The sequence below is a fragment of the Liolophura sinensis genome, chromosome 11 (assembly GCF_032854445.1).
Source record: "Liolophura sinensis isolate JHLJ2023 chromosome 11, CUHK_Ljap_v2, whole genome shotgun sequence".
In the NCBI taxonomy this organism is placed as follows: Eukaryota; Metazoa; Mollusca; class Polyplacophora; order Chitonida; family Chitonidae; genus Liolophura; species Liolophura sinensis.
The window spans coordinates 16442105-16462790 of NC_088305.1; the positions used below are offsets into that span (position 1 = coordinate 16442105).

At 40.9% G+C, this 20686-nt stretch overlaps 1 protein-coding gene across 2 annotated transcripts in view; it reads right to left on the minus strand.

Annotated features, from left to right (window-relative positions):
- LOC135477416 (general transcription and DNA repair factor IIH helicase subunit XPB-like) overlaps positions 1–20686 on the minus strand; it is a 40939-nt gene that overhangs the window by 1124 nt on the left and 19129 nt on the right. Inside the window, exons 13-20 of one of the 2 annotated variants that reach the window (XM_064757511.1) lie at positions 18564–18683; positions 17114–17316; positions 16408–16473; positions 14519–14655; positions 3595–3691; positions 2514–2583; positions 1510–1658; positions 729–854 (exon numbers count right to left, since the gene is read on the minus strand). In XM_064757511.1, the coding sequence (XP_064613581.1) occupies positions 729–854; positions 1510–1658; positions 2514–2583; positions 3595–3691; positions 14519–14655; positions 16408–16473; positions 17114–17316; positions 18564–18683 (968 nt within the window). Of the gene's footprint in view, positions 1–728; positions 855–1509; positions 1659–2513; positions 2632–3594; positions 3692–14518; positions 14656–16407; positions 16474–17113; positions 17317–18563; positions 18684–20686 lie in introns of both variants that reach the window. The other variant, XM_064757510.1, reaches the window with a different exon arrangement.

Genomic DNA, 20686 nt, shown 5'->3' on the forward strand with positions numbered 1-20686 from the left:
ACAGATCTTTGAAAGACTACGTAGCAAAGTTTGGACACATGTGGGCAGAATTTGAACATTTTCCTCAGGGAGACCAAATATACTTGAGAAACTGGGTACTGCACAACGGTGATTCTTGTCCACGCTGAAGTGAGCATTTTTCTCTTGCAATTACAATACCTTACCAGTTTTTCATAATCTGAGAAGTCAATTCAGTGAAGGATCTGCTTTTCATAATGAATGACTAAGCAGCTTATCCATTGAAAAACAATCTGCTTTTCATTCTGAAAATCTGATAAGCGAATTATTTAAATAATCTGCTCTTCACAAAGAACTTTCAGAGAAGCCAAGACATGGAAGAATCTAAGTTCTACAATGAATATCTAAAGCCAATTAGTTTATTTCACCTAAAGTCTGGCCTGTAAAAATGCACTTTTAGAAGAATATTAAGGCCCTAAAATGTTAATTTTGACTTCAAAACTTAAGTTTTTCTGAAAAGACACTAATCAAACTTCCCAAAAAAAATATCTGGGGTATTGTAAGGTGGATGAATAAATCACAATCAAGCAAAATGAGTCGGTTGAAAAAAAAATAAGGTGAAATACAGTAATTGAAGAACCTCTTTCCGCAATGAACATTTGAGAAGGCAGTCATCTAGAAACACATACGGCACCCCATATTAACACCCTGTTCTTCACCACCCCCATTCACGCCATCATTCACACCCTGTCAGTTTAGTCAGCACATACCTGTGCCTTGCCCTTGCCCGTCCCCTCCCCCGGAATCAACTCCTCCTCTGCGTCCATGTCACTGGCAGCCAGGACCTGCTGTAACAACTGACCCTGCTCCTCCTTAGTACCCAGGGCTAAGTCCTCCTGAAGAAACACAACAACAATTCAAGGTTAGATCTGACTGACTGGTGTTGAAGGGTTGTACTCCAGTATTCTTTATAAAGACAATAACAACAATTTGTCCCTCATATGATGGGGGTCAGTTTTACGGATTGAATAAATGGGAGTGAACAGAGTAAACCACAGACAAAGTACTGACAATCTTTCCAAGATGTGACCTACGGACATTGAGGGAAGTCAGTTGGTCTTCAACAAATATGGACTACATTAACTGCCAAACGAACATTATGGACTGCTTACTGTGACCAAGACACGGGGAACATGGAGTGCTGACAAATTCCCTTCCACTATTAACTGCTGGGTTTTGAACCTGTAACTGATTTGATAAGATGCCTTTGTCCCAGTGATTAATAGACAATTAAACATATTAACTGTGTTGCGACAACAACAGATGCGCGCAAAGTTGTAACATGGCGCAACAGTATGTTTGTGACTGAATATGAATTTTCTGTTTTGCTGGGCTATGCTTTACTATCATTTCAGTAACATACAACGCCATGATACAGTGACTTTATGATGAGGATATTTAAGAGTACTCTGTAATGTACATGTAACGCAACATATCTGCCAGGCAGAAAACATGGGTTACAACAACAACACCTGTTCCTTAGCAACCGACCTCTTCCATCCCGGCCAGTTTGGTGATGACCTTGTAGCTGTAACCTTGGTTGACGAGGAAGCGCTGACGCTTGAGGGAGTAGTGCATTTCCTGGGTGTCCTGAGAGACCAGCGAGTAGAAGTAGGCGTTGTATTCCTCCGCCACAGAGCCTAGTGGGTGAGGAGGAGAGAGAGATGTGGTGATTGATTTATGAGAATGCTTCACTTATACTGCAGTGGTCAGCATTATGGTGGGAAGAAACTGGGGAAATTTACAACCATCCACATGTTGTTAGTGAGTAACTCGAGCAGATCAGACAGGAGTGATCAAACAGTCCCTGTGTCAATTATTACTTTATCCATTTGCTTGAGGGTTTGACACGTTAATCCAGCACACTTCTATTTATTTATTTATTTGATTGGTGTTTTACGCCGTACTCAAGAATATTTCACTTATACAACTGTGGCCAGTATTATGGTGGGTGGAAACCGGGCAGAGCCTGGGGGAAACCCACGACCATCCGCTGGTTGCTGCCAGACCTTCCCATGTACGGCTGGAGAGGAAGCCAGCATGAGCACACTTCTAAGTTGATTGTGTTCTAAACCTTGCGCTAAAAGGTGAAATGTTTCATGAGAAACTCTGTAAATTGTTCAGGGAAGTGATCCTCTGTGCTCTTTATCTCCACTCACTGTTTACTGACATCCTGAACTAAAAATATACTGACGCACCCTGAACCCATAACACTGAAATCAGGCAAACAAAAATACTGAGACAAACAGAACATGTACAATGTACAATATGGGCAATATTCTTCTGTGTTTTTCTCAACTGACAATAACAACTTTAATAATAAACACCAGTTATCAGTTACACATTTCCAACTTGTTTCAGTGAACATTAAAATTTTTGACATTCTGACACACAACTTCACTGGTCAAAATATTCAAGACTAACACCTTACACAACCAAGCCAGCCAGGGCCTCGTGTCTCATGCTGCCTCACTGAATCACACTTGCACACTGACCTTTCTTGGCACGGAGGATGCGCCCTAACCTCTGGGCTTCTTGCCGTCGTGACCCTCCATGAGCAGACACCTGGATAAGCACGTTAGCTTCAGGCAAGTCAAAGGAGGTGTCAGCCACCTGTTCACCAGATGACAAAATATATTACGTATAGATCTGAAAACATTTGTCTAAAATACTATATATGAAGGTTTCCTTCTCAGATAAAAGTGACCTTTAATCTGTTTGGAACATCAAGCAAGTCGTCTGACATTCCTCTTGTCGCTTTACTACATGTAGATTTGCAAGGTGGTTATTCAAGCAAATTTTGAGGAAATTATTTTCTGTTGACTCTTGACTAGTAAAATTATTCTTTTTTTTTGAAGCCATTAAGCCAAAAAATTTAATCTGGTCTCCAAAATTTAAAAAAAAAATTCAAAATCAAACTGAAAATTTCTCTTTCTTATATGAGAATATTGTGGAGTTAAGGTACTGTATGCTCCCAGCCCATTTCCTGTGCATGACTGATTTGTGTTGATTTATTTATTTGATTGGTTTTCTACGCCGTACTCAAGAATATTTCACTTATACGACAGCGGTCAGCATTATGGTGGGTGGAAACCCGGCAGAGCCCAGGGGAAACCCACGACCATCCGCAGGTTGCTGCAGACCTTCCCACTTACGGCCGGAGAGGAAGCCAGCATGAGCTGGACTTGAACTCACAGCAACTGCATTGGTGAGAGACTCCTGTGTCATTACGCTGCGCTAGCGCGCTAACCAACTGAGCCACAGAGGCCCCCGATTTGTGTTGAAGAATATTTCTTGATGATGATTCGTTTTATGGGATGGGAATACCTGGAATAAACAACTAGTTTTTCCCAACTGTTTCTCTACGCATCTTCAAGGTATGACATGATGGAAGAACTGCATGTAAGACATCTTCATGAGTGACACCTTGACTGCTTTTTCACCATCACCATCCCAAGAACAGGGAAAGCAGAGAAAATTCAAACCTTCACGACTGGTAACCCTAGAAAGCAGCAGTCTGGAAAACTTTTTTTTACAGTGTACATAGTTACTTAACTCTGAAAAAAATCTGATTACCTTAGACACAAAGATGGTGTTGACTTTAGGATTATGCTGAAAGTTCTGTAAGATCTGAAGCCGTTCTTCCTGTCTGGTAGGGCCGTACAAGAAGGGTCTGAAAGATGAAGTTATCAAGAAAAATTAAAGCAGTCCCTGACAAAAACAAATCAGAGAGTTATTTATCAACTTAATTGTTTGAATGATGTTTCATACCGCAATACTCAAAGGTTGCTTCCTTTACAAGGTAGCCAACGGCATAAATCTGATGACATAAAAGCAGCAGGGATCTGGCACAAGACCTCACTGGTCAAGAATTTAGGTCGGAAGAAAAGAAATGACTAAAATATTACACAATGGGTAATAATCTGTTATTGCCTTCTTTATATTGATCTTACAGTTCACCAGACTGGAATTCTAGGCTGACTATTAGTTCACCAGACTGGATTTCTAGGTTGAATATTTGGTCACCAGACTGGATTTCTAGGCTGATTATTTGTTCACCACACTGGATTTCTAGGCTGACTATTAGTTCAACAGACTGGATTTCTAGGCTAAATATTTGGTCACCAGACTGGATTTTGAAGCTGACTATTTGTTCACCACACTGGATTTCTAGGCTGACTATCTGTTCACCAGACTGGATTTCTAGGCTGACTATTTGTTCACCAGACTCGATTTCTAGGATGACTACTTGTTCACCGCACTGGATTTCTAGGCTGACTACTTGTTCACCAGACTGGATTTCTAGGATGACTATTTGTTCACCATACTGGATTTCTAGGCTGACTACTTGTTCACCAGACTGGATTTCTTGGCTGACTATTTGTTCACCACACTGGATTTCTAGGCTGACTATTTGTTCACCAGACTGGATTTCTAGGCTGACTATTAGTTCACCACACTGGATTTCTAGACTGACTATTTGTTCACCATACTGGATTTCTAGGCTGACTATTTGTTCACCACACTGGATTTCTAGGTTGACTATTTGTTCACCACACTGGATTTCTAGGCTGACTATTTGTTCACCACACTGGATTTCTAGGCTGACTATTTGTTCACCACACTGGATTTCTAGGCTGACTATTTGTTCACCAGACTGGATTTCTAGGATGACTATTTGTTCACCATACTGGATTTCTAGGCTGACTACTTGTTCACCAGACTGGATTTCTTGGCTGAATATTTGGTCACCAGACTGGATTTCTAGGCTGAATATTTGGTCACCAGACTGGATTTCTAGGCTGACTATTTGTTCACCACACTGGATTTGTAGGCTGACTATTTGTTCACCAGACTGAATTTCTAGGCTGACTATTTGTTCACCAGACTGGATTTCTAGGCTGACTACTTGTTCACCACACTGGATTTCTAGGCTGACTATCTGTTCACCAGACTCGATTTCTAGGCTGACTATTTGTTCACCAGACTGGATTTCTAGGCTGACTATTTGTTCACCAGACTGGATTTCTAGGATGACTATTTGTTCACCAGACTGGATTTCTAGGCTGACTATTTGTTCACCAGACTGGACTTTGAAGCAGACTACTTGTTCACCAGACTACTTGTTCACCAGACTGGATTTCTAGGCTGACTACTTGGTCACCACACTGGATTTCTAGGCTGACTATTTGTTCACCAGACTGGACTTTGAAGCAGACTACTTGTTCACCAGACTACTTGTTCACCAGACTGGATTTCTAGGCTGACTATTTGGTCACCAGACTGGATTTCTAGGCTGACTATTTGTGCACTACACTGGATTTCTAGGCTGACTATTTGTTCACCACACTGGATTTCTAGGCTGACTATTTGTTCACCAGACTGGATTTCTAGGCTGACTATTTGTTCACCAGACTGGATTTCTAGGCTGACTATTTGTTCACCAGACTGGATTTCTAGGCTGACTATTTGTTCACCAGACTGGATTTCTAGGCTGACTATTTGTTCACCAGACTACTTGTTCACCAGACTGGATTTCTCTAGGCTGGACTCATTTGTTCGCCAGACTGGACTTTGAAGCAGACTACTTGTTCACACAAACTACTTGTTCACAGACTGGATTTCTAGGCTGACTATTTGGTCCACCAGACTGGATTTCTAAACTGACTATTTGTTCACCAGACTACTTGTTCACCAGACTGGATTTCTAGGCTGACTATTTGTTCACCAGACTGAACTTTGAAGCAGACTACTTGTTCACCAGACTACTGTTCACCAGACTGGATTTCTAGGCTGACTATTTGGTCACCAGACTGGATTTTTCTAGGCTGACTATTTGTGCACTACACTGGATTTCTAGACTGACTATTTGTTCACCACACTGGATTTCTAGGCTGACTATTTGTTCACCAGACTGGATTTCTAGGCTGACTATTTGTTCACCAGACTGGATTTCTAGGCTGACTATTTGTTCACCAGACTGGATTTCTAGGCTGACTATTTGTTCACCAGACTGGATTTCTAGGCTGACTATTTGTTCACCAGACTGGATTTCTAGGATGACTATTTGTTCACCAGATTACTTGTTCACCAGACTGGATTTCTAGGCTGACTATTTGTTCACCAGACTGGATTTCTAGGCTGACTATTAGTTCAACAGACTGGATTTCTAGCTGAATATTTGGTCACCAGACTGGATTTTGAAGCTGACTATTTGTTTCACCAGACTGGATTTCTAGGATGACTATTTGTTCACCAGACTGGATTTCTAGGCAGAATATTTGGTCACCAGACTGGATTTTGAAGCTGACTATTTTTCACCACACTGGATTTCTAGGCTGACTATTTTTTCACCAGACTGGATTTCTAGGCTGACTATTTGTTCACCAGACTGGATTTCTAGGATGACTATTTGTTCACCAGACTGGATTTCTAGGCTGACTATTTGTTCACCAGACTGGACTTTAAAGCAGACTACTTGTTCACCAGACTACTTGTTCACCAGACTGGATTTCTAGGTTGACTACTTGGTCACCACACTGGATTTCTAGGCTGACTATTTGTTCACCAGACTGGACTTTGAAGCAGACTACTTGTTCACCAGACTACTTGTTCACCAGACTGGATTTCTAGGCTGACTATTTGGTCACCAGACTGGATTTCTAGGCTGACTATTTGTGCACTACACTGGATTTCTAGGCTGACTATTTGTTCACCAGACTGGATTTCTAGGCTGACTATTTGTTCACCAGACTGGATTTCTAGGCTGACTATTTGTTCACCAGACTGGATTTCTAGGCTGACTATTTGTTCACCAGACTGGATTTCTAGGCTGACTATTTGTTCACCAGACTGGATTTCTAGGCTGACTATTTGTTCACCAGACTACTTGTTCACCAGACTGGATTTCTAGGCTGACTATTTGTTCACCAGACTGGACTTTGAAGCAGACTACTTGTTCACCAGACTACTTGTTCACCAGACTGGATTTCTAGGCTGACTATTTGTTCACCAGACTACTTGTTCACCAGACTGGATTTCTAGGCTGACTATTTGTTCACCAGACTGGACTTTGAAGCAGACTACTTGTTCACCAGACTACTTGTTCACCAGACTGGATTTCTAGGCTGACTATTTGTTCACCAGACTGGATTTCTAGGCTGACTATTTGTTCACCAGACTGGATTTCTAGGCTGACTATTTGTTCACCAGACTCGATTTCTAGGCTGACTATTTGTTCACCAGACTGGATTTCTAGGCTGACTATTTGTTCACCAGACTGGATTTCTAGGCTGACTATTTGTTCACCAGACTCGATTTCTAGGCTGACTATTTGTTCACCAGACTGGATTTCTAGGCTGACTATTTGTTCACCAGACTACTTGTTCACCAGACTGGATTTCTAGGCTGACTATTTGTTCACCAGACTGGATTTCTAGGCTGACTATTAGTTCAACAGACTGGATTTCTAGGCTGAATATTTGGTCACCAGACTGGATTTTGAAGCTGACTATTTGTTCACCAGACTGGATTTCTAGGATGACTATTTGTTCACCAGACTGGATTTCTAGGCAGAATATTTGGTCACCAGACTCGATTTCTAGGCTGACTATTTGTTCACCATACTGGATTTCTAGGCTGACTATTTGTTCACCAGACTAGATTTCTAGGCTGACTATTTGTTCACCACACTGGATTTCTAGGCTGACTATTAGTTCACCACACTGGATTTCTAGGCTGACTATTAGTTCACCACACTGGATTTCTAGGCTGACTATTTGTTCACCACACTGGATTTCTAGGCTGACTATTTGTTCACTATACTGGATTTCTAGGCTGACTATTTGTTCACCAGACTGGATTTCTAGGCTGGCTATTTGTTCACCAGACTGGATTTCTAGGCTGACTATTTGTTCACCACACTGGATTTCTAAGCTGACTATTTGTTCACCACACTGGATTTCTAGGCTGACTATTTGTTCACCATACTGGATTTCTAGGCTGACTATTTGTTCACCAGACTGGATTTCTAGGCTGACTATTTGTTCACCAGACTACTTGTTCACCAGACTGGATTTCTAGGCTGACTATTTGTTCACCAGACTGGACTTTGAAGCAGACTACTTGTTCACCAGACTACTTGTTCACCAGACTGGATTTCTAGGCTGACTATTTGTTCACCAGACTACTTGTTCACCAGACTGGATTTCTAGGCTGACTATTTGTTCACCAGACTGGACTTTGAAGCAGACTACTTGTTCACCAGACTACTTGTTCACCAGACTGGATTTCTAGGCTGACTATTTGGTCACCAGACTGGATTTCTAGGCTGACTATTTGTTCACCAGACTGGATTTCTAGGCTGACTATTTGTTCACCAGACTGGATTTCTAGGCTGACTATTTGTTCACCAGACTGGATTTCTAGGCTGACTATTTGTTCACCAGACTCGATTTCTAGGCTGACTATTTGTTCACCAGACTGGATTTCTAGGCTGACTATTTGTTCACCAGACTGGATTTCTAGGTTGACTATTTGTTCACCAGACTCGATTTCTAGGCTGACTATTTGTTCACCAGACTGGATTTCTAGGCTGACTATTTGTTCACCAGACTACTTGTTCACCAGACTGGATTTCTAGGTTGACTATTTGTTCACCAGACTGGATTTCTAGGCTGACTATTAGTTCAACAGACTGGATTTCTAGGCTGAATATTTGGTCACCAGACTGGATTTTGAAGCTGACTATTTGTTCACCAGACTGGATTTCTAGGATGACTATTTGTTCACCAGACTGGATTTCTAGGCAGAATATTTGGTCACCAGACTCGATTTCTAGGCTGACTATTTGTTCACCATACTGGATTTCTAGGCTGACTATTTGTTCACCAGACTAGATTTCTAGGCTGACTATTTGTTCACCACACTGGATTTCTAGGCTGACTATTAGTTCACCACACTGGATTTCTAGGCTGACTATTAGTTCACCACACTGGATTTCTAGGCTGACTATTTGTTCACCACACTGGATTTCTAGGCTGACTATTTGTTCACTATACTGGATTTCTAGGCTGACTATTTGTTCACCAGACTGGATTTCTAGGCTGGCTATTTGTTCACCAGACTGGATTTCTAGGCTGACTATTTGTTCACCACACTGGATTTCTAAGCTGACTATTTGTTCACCACACTGGATTTCTAGGCTGACTATTTGTTCACCATACTGGATTTCTAGGCTGACTATTTGTTCACCAGACTGGATTTCTAGGCTGACTATTTGTTCACCAGACTACTTGTTCACCAGACTGGATTTCTAGGCTGACTATTTGTTCACCAGACTGGACTTTGAAGCAGACTACTTGTTCACCAGACTACTTGTTCACCAGACTGGATTTCTAGGCTGACTATTTGGTCACCAGACTGGATTTCTAGGCTGACTATTTGTTCACCAGACTACTTGTTCACCAGACTGGATTTCTAGGCTGACTATTTGTTCACCAGACTGGGACTTTGAAGCAGACTACTTGTTCACCAGACTACTTGTTCACCAGACTGGATTTCTAGGCTGACTATTTGGTCACCAGACTGGATTTCTAGGCTGACTATTTGTTCACCAGACTGGATTTCTAGGCTGACTATTTGTTCACCAGACTGGATTTCTAGGCTGACTATTTGTTCACCAGACTGGATTTCTAGGCTGACTATTTGTTCACCAGACTGGATTTCTAGGCTGACTATTTGTTCACCAGACTCGATTTCTAGGCTGACTATTTGTTCACCAGACTCGATTTCTAGGCTGACTATTTGTTCACCAGACTGGATTTCTAGGCTGACTATTTGTTCACCAGACTACTTGTTCACCAGACTGGATTTCTAGCTGACTATTTGTTCACCAGACTGGATTTCTAGGCTGACTATTAGTTCAACAGACTGGATTTCTAGGCTGAATATTTGGTCACCAGACTGGATTTTGAAGCTGACTATTTGTTCACCAGACTGGATTTCTAGGATGACTATTTGTTCACCAGACTGGATTTCTAGGCAGAATATTTGGTCACCAGACTGGATTTTGAAGCTGACTATTTTTCACCACACTGGATTTCTAGGCTGAATATTTTTCACCAGACTGGATTTCTAGGCTGACTATTTGTTCACCAGACTGGATTTCTAGGATGACTATTTGTTCACCATACTGGATTTCTAGGCAGAATATTTGGTCACCAGACTGGATTTTGAAGCTGACTATTTTTCACCAGACTGGATTTCTAGGCTGACTATTTGTTAACCAGACTGGATTTCTAGGATGACCATTTGTTCACCAGACTCGATTTCTAGGCTGACTATTTGTTCACCATACTGGATTTCTAGGCTGACTATTTGTTCACCAGACTGGATTTCTAGGCTGACTATTTGTTCACCAGACTCGATTTCTAGGCTGACTATTTGTTCACCACACTGGATTTCTAGGTTGACTATTTGTTCACCACACTGGATTTCTAGGCTGACTATTTGTGCACTACACTGGATTTCTAGGCTGACTATTTGTTCACCACACTGGATTTCTAGGCTGACTATTAGTTCACCACACTGGATTTCTAGGCTGACTATTAGTTCACCACACTGGATTTCTAGGCTGACTATTTGTTCACCACACTGGATTTCTAGGCTGACTATTTGTTCACCATACTGGATTTCTAGGCTGACTATTTGTTCACCAGACTGGATTTCTAGGCTGGCTATTTGTTCACCAGACTGGATTTCTAGGCTGACTATTTGTTCACCACACTGGATTTCTAAGCTGACTATTTGTTCACCACACTGGATTTCTAGGCTGACTATTTGTTCACCACACTGGATTTCTAGGCTGACTATTTGTTCACCACACTGGATTTCTAGGCTGACTATTTGTTCACCACACTGGATTTCTAGGCTGACTATTTGTTCACCACACTGGATTTCTAGGCTGACTATTTGTTCACCACACTGGATTTCTAGGCTGACTATTTGTTCACCACACTGGATTTCTAGGCTGACTATTTGTGCACTACACTGGATTTCTAGGCTGACTATTTGTTCACCAGACTGGATTTCTAGGCTGACTATTTGTTCACCAGACTGGACTTTGAAGCAGACTACTTGTTCACCAGACTACTTGTTCACCAGACTGGATTTCTAGGCTGACTACTTGGTCACCACACTGGATTTCTAGGCTGACTATTTGTTCACCAGACTGGACATTGAAGCAGACTACTTGTTCACCAGACTACTTGTTCACCAGACTGGATTTCTAGGCTGACTATTTGTTCACCAGACTGGACTTTGAAGCAGACTACTTGTTCACCAGACTACTTGTTCACCAGACTGGATTTCTAGGCTGACTATTTGGTCACCAGACTGGATTTCTAGGCTGACTATTTGTGCACTACACTGGATTTCTAGGCTGACTATTTGTTCACCACACTGGATTTCTAGGCTGACTATTTGTTCACCAGACTGGATTTCTAGGCTGACTACTTGTTCACCAGACTGGATTTCTAGGCTGACTATTTGTTCACCAGACTGGATTTCTAGGCTGACTATTTGTTCACCAGACTGGATTTCTAGGCTGACTATTTGTTCACCAGACTGGATTTCTAGGCTGACTATTTGTTCACCAGACTCGATTTCTAGGCTGACTATTTGTTCACCAGACTGGATTTCTAGGCTGACTATTTGTTCACCAGACTACTTGTTCACCAGACTGGATTTCTAGGCTGACTATTTGTTCACCAGACTGGATTTCTAGGCTGACTATTAGTTCAACAGACTGGATTTCTAGGCTGAATATTTGGTCACCAGACTGGATTTTGAAGCTGACTATTTGTTCACCAGACTGGATTTCTAGGATGACTATTTGTTCACCAGACTGGATTTCTAGGCAGAATATTTGGTCACCAGACTGGATTTTGAAGCTGACTATTTTTCACCACACTGGATTTCTAGGCTGACTATTTTTCACCAGACTGGATTTCTAGGCTGACTATTTGTTCACCAGACTGGATTTCTAGGATGACTATTTGTTCACCATACTGGATTTCTAGGCAGAATATTTGGTCACCAGACTGGATTTTGAAGCTGACTATTTTTCACCAGACTGGATTTCTAGGCTGACTATTTGTTCACCAGACTGGATTTCTAGGCTGACTATTTGTTCACCAGACTCGATTTCTAGGCTGACTATTTGTTCACCACACTGGATTTCTAGGTTGACTATTTGTTCACCACACTGGATTTCTAGGATGACTATTTGTTCACCAGACTCGATTTCTAGGCTGACTATTTGTTCACCATACTGGATTTCTAGGCTGACTATTTGTTCACCAGACTGGATTTCTAGGCTGACTATTTGTTCACCAGACTGGATTTCTAGGCTGACTATTTGTTCACCACACTGGATTTCTAGGTTGACTATTTGTTCACCAGACTAGACTTTGAAGCTGACTATTTGTTCACCACACTGGATTTCTAGGCTGACTATTTGTGCACTACACTGGATTTCTAGGCTGACTATTTGTTCACCACACAGGATTTCTAGGCTGACTATTAGTTCACCACACTGGATTTCTAGGCTGACTATTTGTTCACCACACTGGATTTCTAGGCTGACTATTTGTTCACCATACTGGATTTCTAGGCTGACTATTTGTTCACCAGACTGGATTTCTAGGCTGGCTATTTGTTCACTACACTGGATTTCTAGGCTGACTATTTGTTCACCAGACTGGATTTCTAAGCTGACTATTTGTTCACCACACTGGATTTCTAGGCTGACTATTTGTTCACCAGACTGGATTTCTAGGCTGACTATTTGTTCACCATACTGGATTTCTAGGCTGACTATTTGTTCACCAGACTGGATTTCTAGGATGACTACTTGTTCACCAGACTGGATTTCTAGGCTGACTATTTGGTCACCAGACTGGATTTCTAGGCTGACTATTTGTTCACCACACTGGATTTCTAGGCTGACTATTTGTTCACCACACTGGATTTCTAGGTTGACTATTTGTTCACCACACTGGATTTCTAGGCTGACTATTTGTTCACCACACTGGATTTCTAGGCTGACTATTTGTTCACCAGACTGGATTTCTAGGCTGACTATTTGTTCACCACACTGGATTTCTAGGCTGACTATTTGTGCACTACACTGGATTTCTAGGCTGACTATTTGTTCACCACACTGGATTTCTAGGCTGACTATTTGTTCACCAGACTGGATTTCTAGGCTGACTATTTGTTCACCAGACTGGATTTCTAGGCTGACTATTTGTTCACTACACTGGATTTCTAAGCTGACTATTTGTTCACCAGACTGGATTTCTAGGCTGACTATTTGTTCACCACACTGGATTTCTAGGCTGACTATTTGTTCACCACACTGGATTTCTAGGCTGACTATTTGTTCACCACACTGGATTTCTAGGCTGACTATTTGTTCACCACACTGGATTTCTAGGCTGACTATTTGTTCACCAGACTGGATTTCTAGGCTGACTATTTGTTCACCAGACTCGATTTCTAGGCTGACTATTTGTTCACCAGACTGGATTTCTAGGCTGACTATTTGTTCACCACACTGGATTTCTAGGCTGACTATTTGTGCACTACACTGGATTTCTAGGCTGACTATTTGTTCACCACACTGGATTTCTAGGCTGACTATTTGTTCACCATACTGGATTTCTAGGCTGACTATTTGTTCACCACACTGGATTTCTAGGCTGACTATTTGTTCACCACACTGGATTTCTAGGCTGACTATTTGTTCACCATACTGGATTTCTAGGCTGACTATTTGTTCACCAGACTAGACTTTGAAGCAGACTACTTGTTCACCAGACTACTTGTTCACCAGACTACTTGTTCACCAGACTGGATTTCTAGGCTGACTATTTGTTCACCAGACTGGATTTCTAGGCTGACTATTTGTTCACCAGACTAGACTTTGAAGCAGACTACTTGTTCACCAGACTACTTGTTCACCAGACTGGATTTCTAGGATGACTATTTGTTCACCACACTGGATTTCTAGGCTGACTATTTGTTCACCATACTGGATTTCTAGGCTGACTATTTGTTCACCACACTGGATTTCTAGGCTGACTATTTGTTCACCACACTGGATTTCTAGGCTGACTATTTGTTCACCATACTGGATTTCTAGGCTGACTATTTGTTCACCATACTGGATTTCTAGGCTGACTATTTGTTCACCAGACTCGATTTTGAAGCTGACTACTTAGTTACCAGACAATAGTACAGAAAAACTTCAGTGCGACAGTTATCTTTGCATTATTATCATTGTTTCAACTTTCGATGGCAGAAATAACCTCTGTCTTAATGATTTTTCACCCACACCTGACTACATGCAGTTATCAAGATTACTCTATTATCTTTAACATTAAAAGACTGCCTGGAATAATGAACTTCATAACACAGCATTTTACAGCAAACTTACTTGTTTAATTTAAGGGCGTAGTTTTTGAGAGCGAACACGTTGTCGGAGAAGACGATTATCTTGTCATTTCTCCTCTCGTGATAACGAATCAAGAACTGGCAAGCTCGGAACTTGTTTGGGTTCATCACAACCAACAGCTGAAATTAAACACAACAAATGATGTATCATTTCGTGGATTTGTTTACTGACCAGTTTAATGTCTGTACCCATTTCTTCTAATTTTTGGGATCTATTTTGCTTTTTTTACCCAGTACACGTTTACCCTAATTCTTCAACCTTATTCTATATAAAAGATCAACTTTCAGCGCAATTTACATATATGCACATTTTAAATTTTACGTTGAAGATAACAGCCCTTTAGTTGGATTGGCCAGTGTTGGGGCTTCACAAAAAGTATAATTTTATCAGACAACGCACATTAATGCCTTCAGAATATGCCTGAATAAAAATCTTCCAAATATGCAAAACGGTTAAAGAATTGAAGTGCCTCTTGTCCTCTACTCTTGTCCATCTAATAAACAACATACATATGTACCTGTACACATCTTTCTTTTCAGAAAAAAAGTGAGACAGAAATCAATTTTGAGCTTTCAGTACTTCCAATATCTGTTCTAATGAATTACAGTTTTAATATTCTTGCAGTAATAATACTGTGTCATGATATACCATAATTCATCTAACAACTGTATTTTTTAAAGGCCAATGTAAGTTAGAATACATTACTTTTGTTGTTGAAATTTATATATTGTCCAGTTTACATTAACATTTTTGTAAAACTTAAAATTGGTAGCATGGCTATCAAAGAGTTTGCCTGAAGGAGACACATGAATGCAAATCTTCACCTGAATACATGAAGTACTGAAATCCTGAATTTGATAATTTACTGTAATTAATATACACACTGAGCATCAGCACTGGATTCCAGTGCTGTGTGCTACACACACAATACACTAAGCAGCGAATTAAAACGATGAAACATCTCTCCCCAATCCCCTCCCCCCACCCCCTCCCCATGCTATTCTGCAAGTGTGCAAACCCTTAGCTCAATACATGCAGAACAAACATTGAGGAACCACCTCTAGCATTTTGTTAAACACTGCTTTCTCTATTATTGAACACCAACGCTCAGGGTACTACATAAGCTAGGCCTGTACTTTATACCGGCGAGCTAATAAGTAACATATGACATCACATACAACATTTTAGGTCAAATACAGTACTTAATATTTTCTCATATGTATCACAGTTGGTATGCAAACAGTTTAAGTTTTTTTAGAAAGTGTACATGACCACACAATGAATGGCAGTTCAATGCAGTGACATGCACAGAGTGTATGTGTATATAACACATGTATCATGGCGGCCAGCTTTACAGTCCACGGCAGTTAAAGTGTATATGCAGATATGCTTATTCATAGTTTTGCAGTGAACCTGCCGATGGACGTGGGTTTTCCCCGGGTTCTACCAGATTTCCTCCCATCATAATACTGGTCGCAGTCTTATATGTGAGATATTCTTGAGTATGGTGTGAAGCACCAATCAACTAAATAAACAGCTTTGACGTGATGTCATATCTGCTCTCAGCCAATCATCTGCACTCCCTTTGGTGACTACAGTACTGGAGGTCAAAACAAAAACATTTTTACCCAACAAAACTACATGTACTGAAAAATATAGCTTTTAAGCAAGAAATTCTGGAAAAGTAATCAAAATGTACTTGGCCTTCTGTAGTGCTATAAACTTCAGGAATTCGCAAAAATCAGCATTTCACCCGTTTAGCTCCATGTTATTTATCACCTCCTGTTCTTTACGAGGAACTCGGATGCTTGAAACTTTGAATTACAGTTTGAGGCAGTCAGATTCCGAATGTGTGTACAGGATATACTGACCAGTTTTTTCTGACTCTTCATGAGGAGGTATTCTCTGTAAAACTCTGCAGTCATCGGACACCAGACCTGATAACAGAAGAGGTTAGAAAAGCCTAATTCGTAGCTTTACTCACGTGATCACATCAGTAACAGGAGCCTGGACTCTAGGGGAGGTAACTCTAACCTCTTAATGGTGTGCACTATCGCATAACAAGAAAGGGCTCCAAAACCAGCTAAATATATTGGACAGATCCTGGAATTTGGTTATTTACGATATTTGACATACTCAATATATCTAAAACACGACCCCTAACATTTTGTTTACCTTAGCCTTCCCTGTTAGTGGACGCCGATGCCCAGGGTAAAACATAAGCTACGCATGTACTTTGTACAGGCGAGCGAATAACAGGAACTGTGTAAGAATAGGGACAGTTATCCTAGTATGAATACAATTTTGTCATTAGGTGCTTAATCTACAGATTAGCTAATGACTATGTTGACCCTGTTACCAAAAAATGTTGTTTTACTTATCTACCTTCACGCAGTTCTTCTCTTATGTATACTGTACATGTAATGTATTTGGGCTGATGTAATACATGCAATACAGCAAATATGTATGTACATGTAGTTATAGATACATACAAATCATACTAGCTTCAACAAATATTCACAAACTGCCACAAGGTTGAAAAAACGCAGCTGCAGTTTAAGATTTATCTCCCTTTACCTCCGAGCACTGGACCTTGGCAATGTAGCCTTTGTTCTGCAGCTCCATCCAATTTGCCTCGTAGAGTTTAGGACCAATTAGAAAGTTGAGGTCAGCAATCTTGTCGTCCTCTCTGACCAGTGTGGCAGTTAGTCCCAGCTTACAATGAGCCTGGACAATGGTCAAGACCCGGCGGAACATCTTGGCTGGTATCGTCTGCACTTCTGAAATGAGAAAGTGCATTTCTGTTTGGTATACAAGTCTGCAGTATCGATATAACCTTAACAATAAAGTCACACTGATTTGGGGTTGAAACATTCAGTTTTAACCCAGGAATCAATGATCTACTCGATGCCTAATTCTGCTTATTGGAATATACAATCAAGCAGGACGAATTTTTTAGGACTGACACAAAACTCGGGGAACATTTGGCTTCTAAAATGCCTGTATTTTTACCCCTGCTCATTTTTCAATAACATGTATTTTGGCAATGGACTCTATAATCATATGATGAAATAATGTACACGGCGCATGAATGCTGTTAATCACACTGAAAATGGATTTACAGTTTAGCTGTGCCGTTTTGGGGAAAGGTTGCTGTTAATCACACTGAAAATGGATTTACAGTTTAGCTGTGCCGTTTTGGGGAAAGGTTGCTATATGCTACCTTGCTATGTAGCATAGCAAAATGACCTTGGGATCCAGTATAGAGGCCTACAGTGTATCTTAATGGTAATGATTTTGACATTAAATTATCGATGCACAATTTCACATGTTGAACTAAGGTTTGTTGATGCAGAACATCTTTTGTCAAATGCTTTTTGATTGTTAGTTTCCTATCAATGCTTTGCAAAGATTTCTGTTACCTTAGAATTCAACTAGTGTTCTACGGAACACAAATTTTCAGTTATGGAACATCAGCATCTTGGCACCGTGCTGCTCATATCCTGCGAAACCAGCCTGGTATTGCTTAGCCTGGGCCTGAGCCGATCTACTGAGCTCAGTGTATGACAAACCTTTCCACGAGCTGAATTCAATTAATGTGGTTGTGTCCACTTTATTTTTAAATTAAAAAAATCTGGTATCCGGTATACGGTATCTGCTTCGTCCAGGTCTGCTCATATCAGTAGTAACTCATGGGACTTGAAATGCCACAGATTCAAAATGGCGGACTCTGCTGACCACTGTCAACCTAATCATGTGACTGCTTTAATGCTACTGAATAAAAACCAAACGATGTTCACCATTTTAATGTTTGTCCTACAATATCAAATGTCTTCCAAAATGGATATGTAAATACTTTACTGGTTAAAATTGAGGATTTTTTTGTATCTGCCCAACATGATAATGTCAAATATGTCTTCAGTTTTCATCTCAAGATACACTTTATTTATGGAGTTCGTTGAGGATTACAGAAACTAGTGCTACTTCAAAACTTTCTTGATGACAGAATGGGTGAAAGGTTACGCACCATCGAGCAGCATGAGTCCCCACTCCTTACTCCTCATCCAGCTCATCAGCTGTTCTGCCTCCCACGAGCGCTTGGTCGAGTGAGCCAACATGGAGTAGGTGCTGATACAAATTGAGGAGTCTGAAAACACAGATGTACTATGACTGGCTGAAGTGGTCGAGCGATCAAACATAGAGAAGGTGTAGAACATGAGGTAATATGTTATCTACCTGTTGAAAAGAGTATAGGGGGGTTCAAATCCCAATGTACCCTTCTCAACAAGCAGATAACGATTTTGTCCCTACAATGTTTATCAAACAGAAAGCCACTTTTACATCAGCCAGCTCAACAGAAAGCTGAGCTAAGAAAAATTATACTAGCAATGCCTGATCAGCCAATGGCAATTGAGAATCACAGATGATGTAGGAAACAGAATGTGTACAGGTTTACAGTAATTGGCTGGTTATTTCATTGGTGTTTGAACGCCTCGCTCAGTGAGTGAGTGACTGAGTGAGTGAGTGCTTGGGGCTTAATATCGTACTTAACAATTTTTCAAAAAAATAAATTTCTTCATGACGACAAAGGATTCCATAGAGTGTATATGATGTGCCTCCTTGTTGCAGGACGGATTTCCACCGCTCTTTTATCTAGTGCTACTTCACTGAGACACCTTACCGAAGGAAAGTAAGTCGCCCTGCCCGAGCAATTATACTGATATGGGTCAACCAGTCGTTGCACTATCCCCTTCATGCTGAATACCAAGCGAGGTTACAACCTCTTTTTAAGGTCTTAAGTGTGACTCGACCCAGGATTGACCCTGGGTCTATTGCTCCCGCCACAGACGCTCTACCAACTGAGCTATCGAGGCCAGTCCCTTGCTCAGTGAATGTTTCACCCGTTGTATTGGACTGTAAGTGTTCATGCTTATTTAAAAGCCTTAAATTACACTTTTGATTCCTACACATAAGTTTTCTCATGAGAAATAATTAAAATTTCACAAAAAAACCCCATTAAAATTGAACTATGAGGTAGATTGATAACTTAGAACCAAGCAAAGTGTGTTACTTGAAAAAGGATCAACTTCTGATAAAATACAGCGTATGACAGTGGAGAAAATCAGAGAGTTTCAAAAAAAGACCCAGCTACTTGGAAAGTAACTGACAAACTATGCCAAATGATCTCTAATATACATAACATTAGCTAGGTAAACCAGGCCTACAATCAGTACTGTTTGTCGCTTACTGCATGCATCTGTGGTCATCTGAGGGTTGGTTGTCTGAGGCTGTGACTGAGTGCGTCTTGGCCACTGAGAGAGACAAGCATCTTAAACTCTTGGGCACAATCAGCTCCTGTTACTACGATTTGATCTGGTGGTTTGACACTGTGTGACACTATGTGTACACTCATGGTTTGACACTGTCATGTGACACTGTATACACTCATGGTGTGACATGATGTGTACATTCATGGGGTGACTGTGTACACTCATGGTGTGACACTGTGTACACACTCATGGTGTGACACAATGTACACACTCATGGTGTGACACTATGTACACTCATGATGTGACACTGTACACCCATGGTGTGACACTGTGTACGCTCATGGTGTGACACTGTGTACACCCATGGTGTGACACTGTGTACATTCATGGTGCGACACTGTGTGACACTATATGTACACTCATGATGTGACACTATATGTACACTCATGATGTGACACTGTGTACACTCATGGTGTGGCACTGTGTACACTCATGGTGTGACACTATGTGTTCATTTATAGTGCGACACTATATGTACACTCATGGTGTGACACTGTGTACACTCATGGTGTGGCCCTGTGTACACTCATGGTGTGACACTGTGTTCATTCACAGTGCGACACTGTGTGACACTATATGTACACTCATGGTGTGACACTATGTGCACACTCATATAATAGGTTTATTCACCGTATGTCACAGTTTCAGATGCATCTAAAGGCCTTACAGTGATAATTCTCTGACGTGGTCCTGTAAAATGGATGAATCAATCACAATCAAGCCAAATGTCTCAACTGAAAAATGCTGAACTGATGAAAATGAAATAATGATTTATTACAACTTCAGAGCACAAAGCAATTGTGACATGTAACAGCTGGTT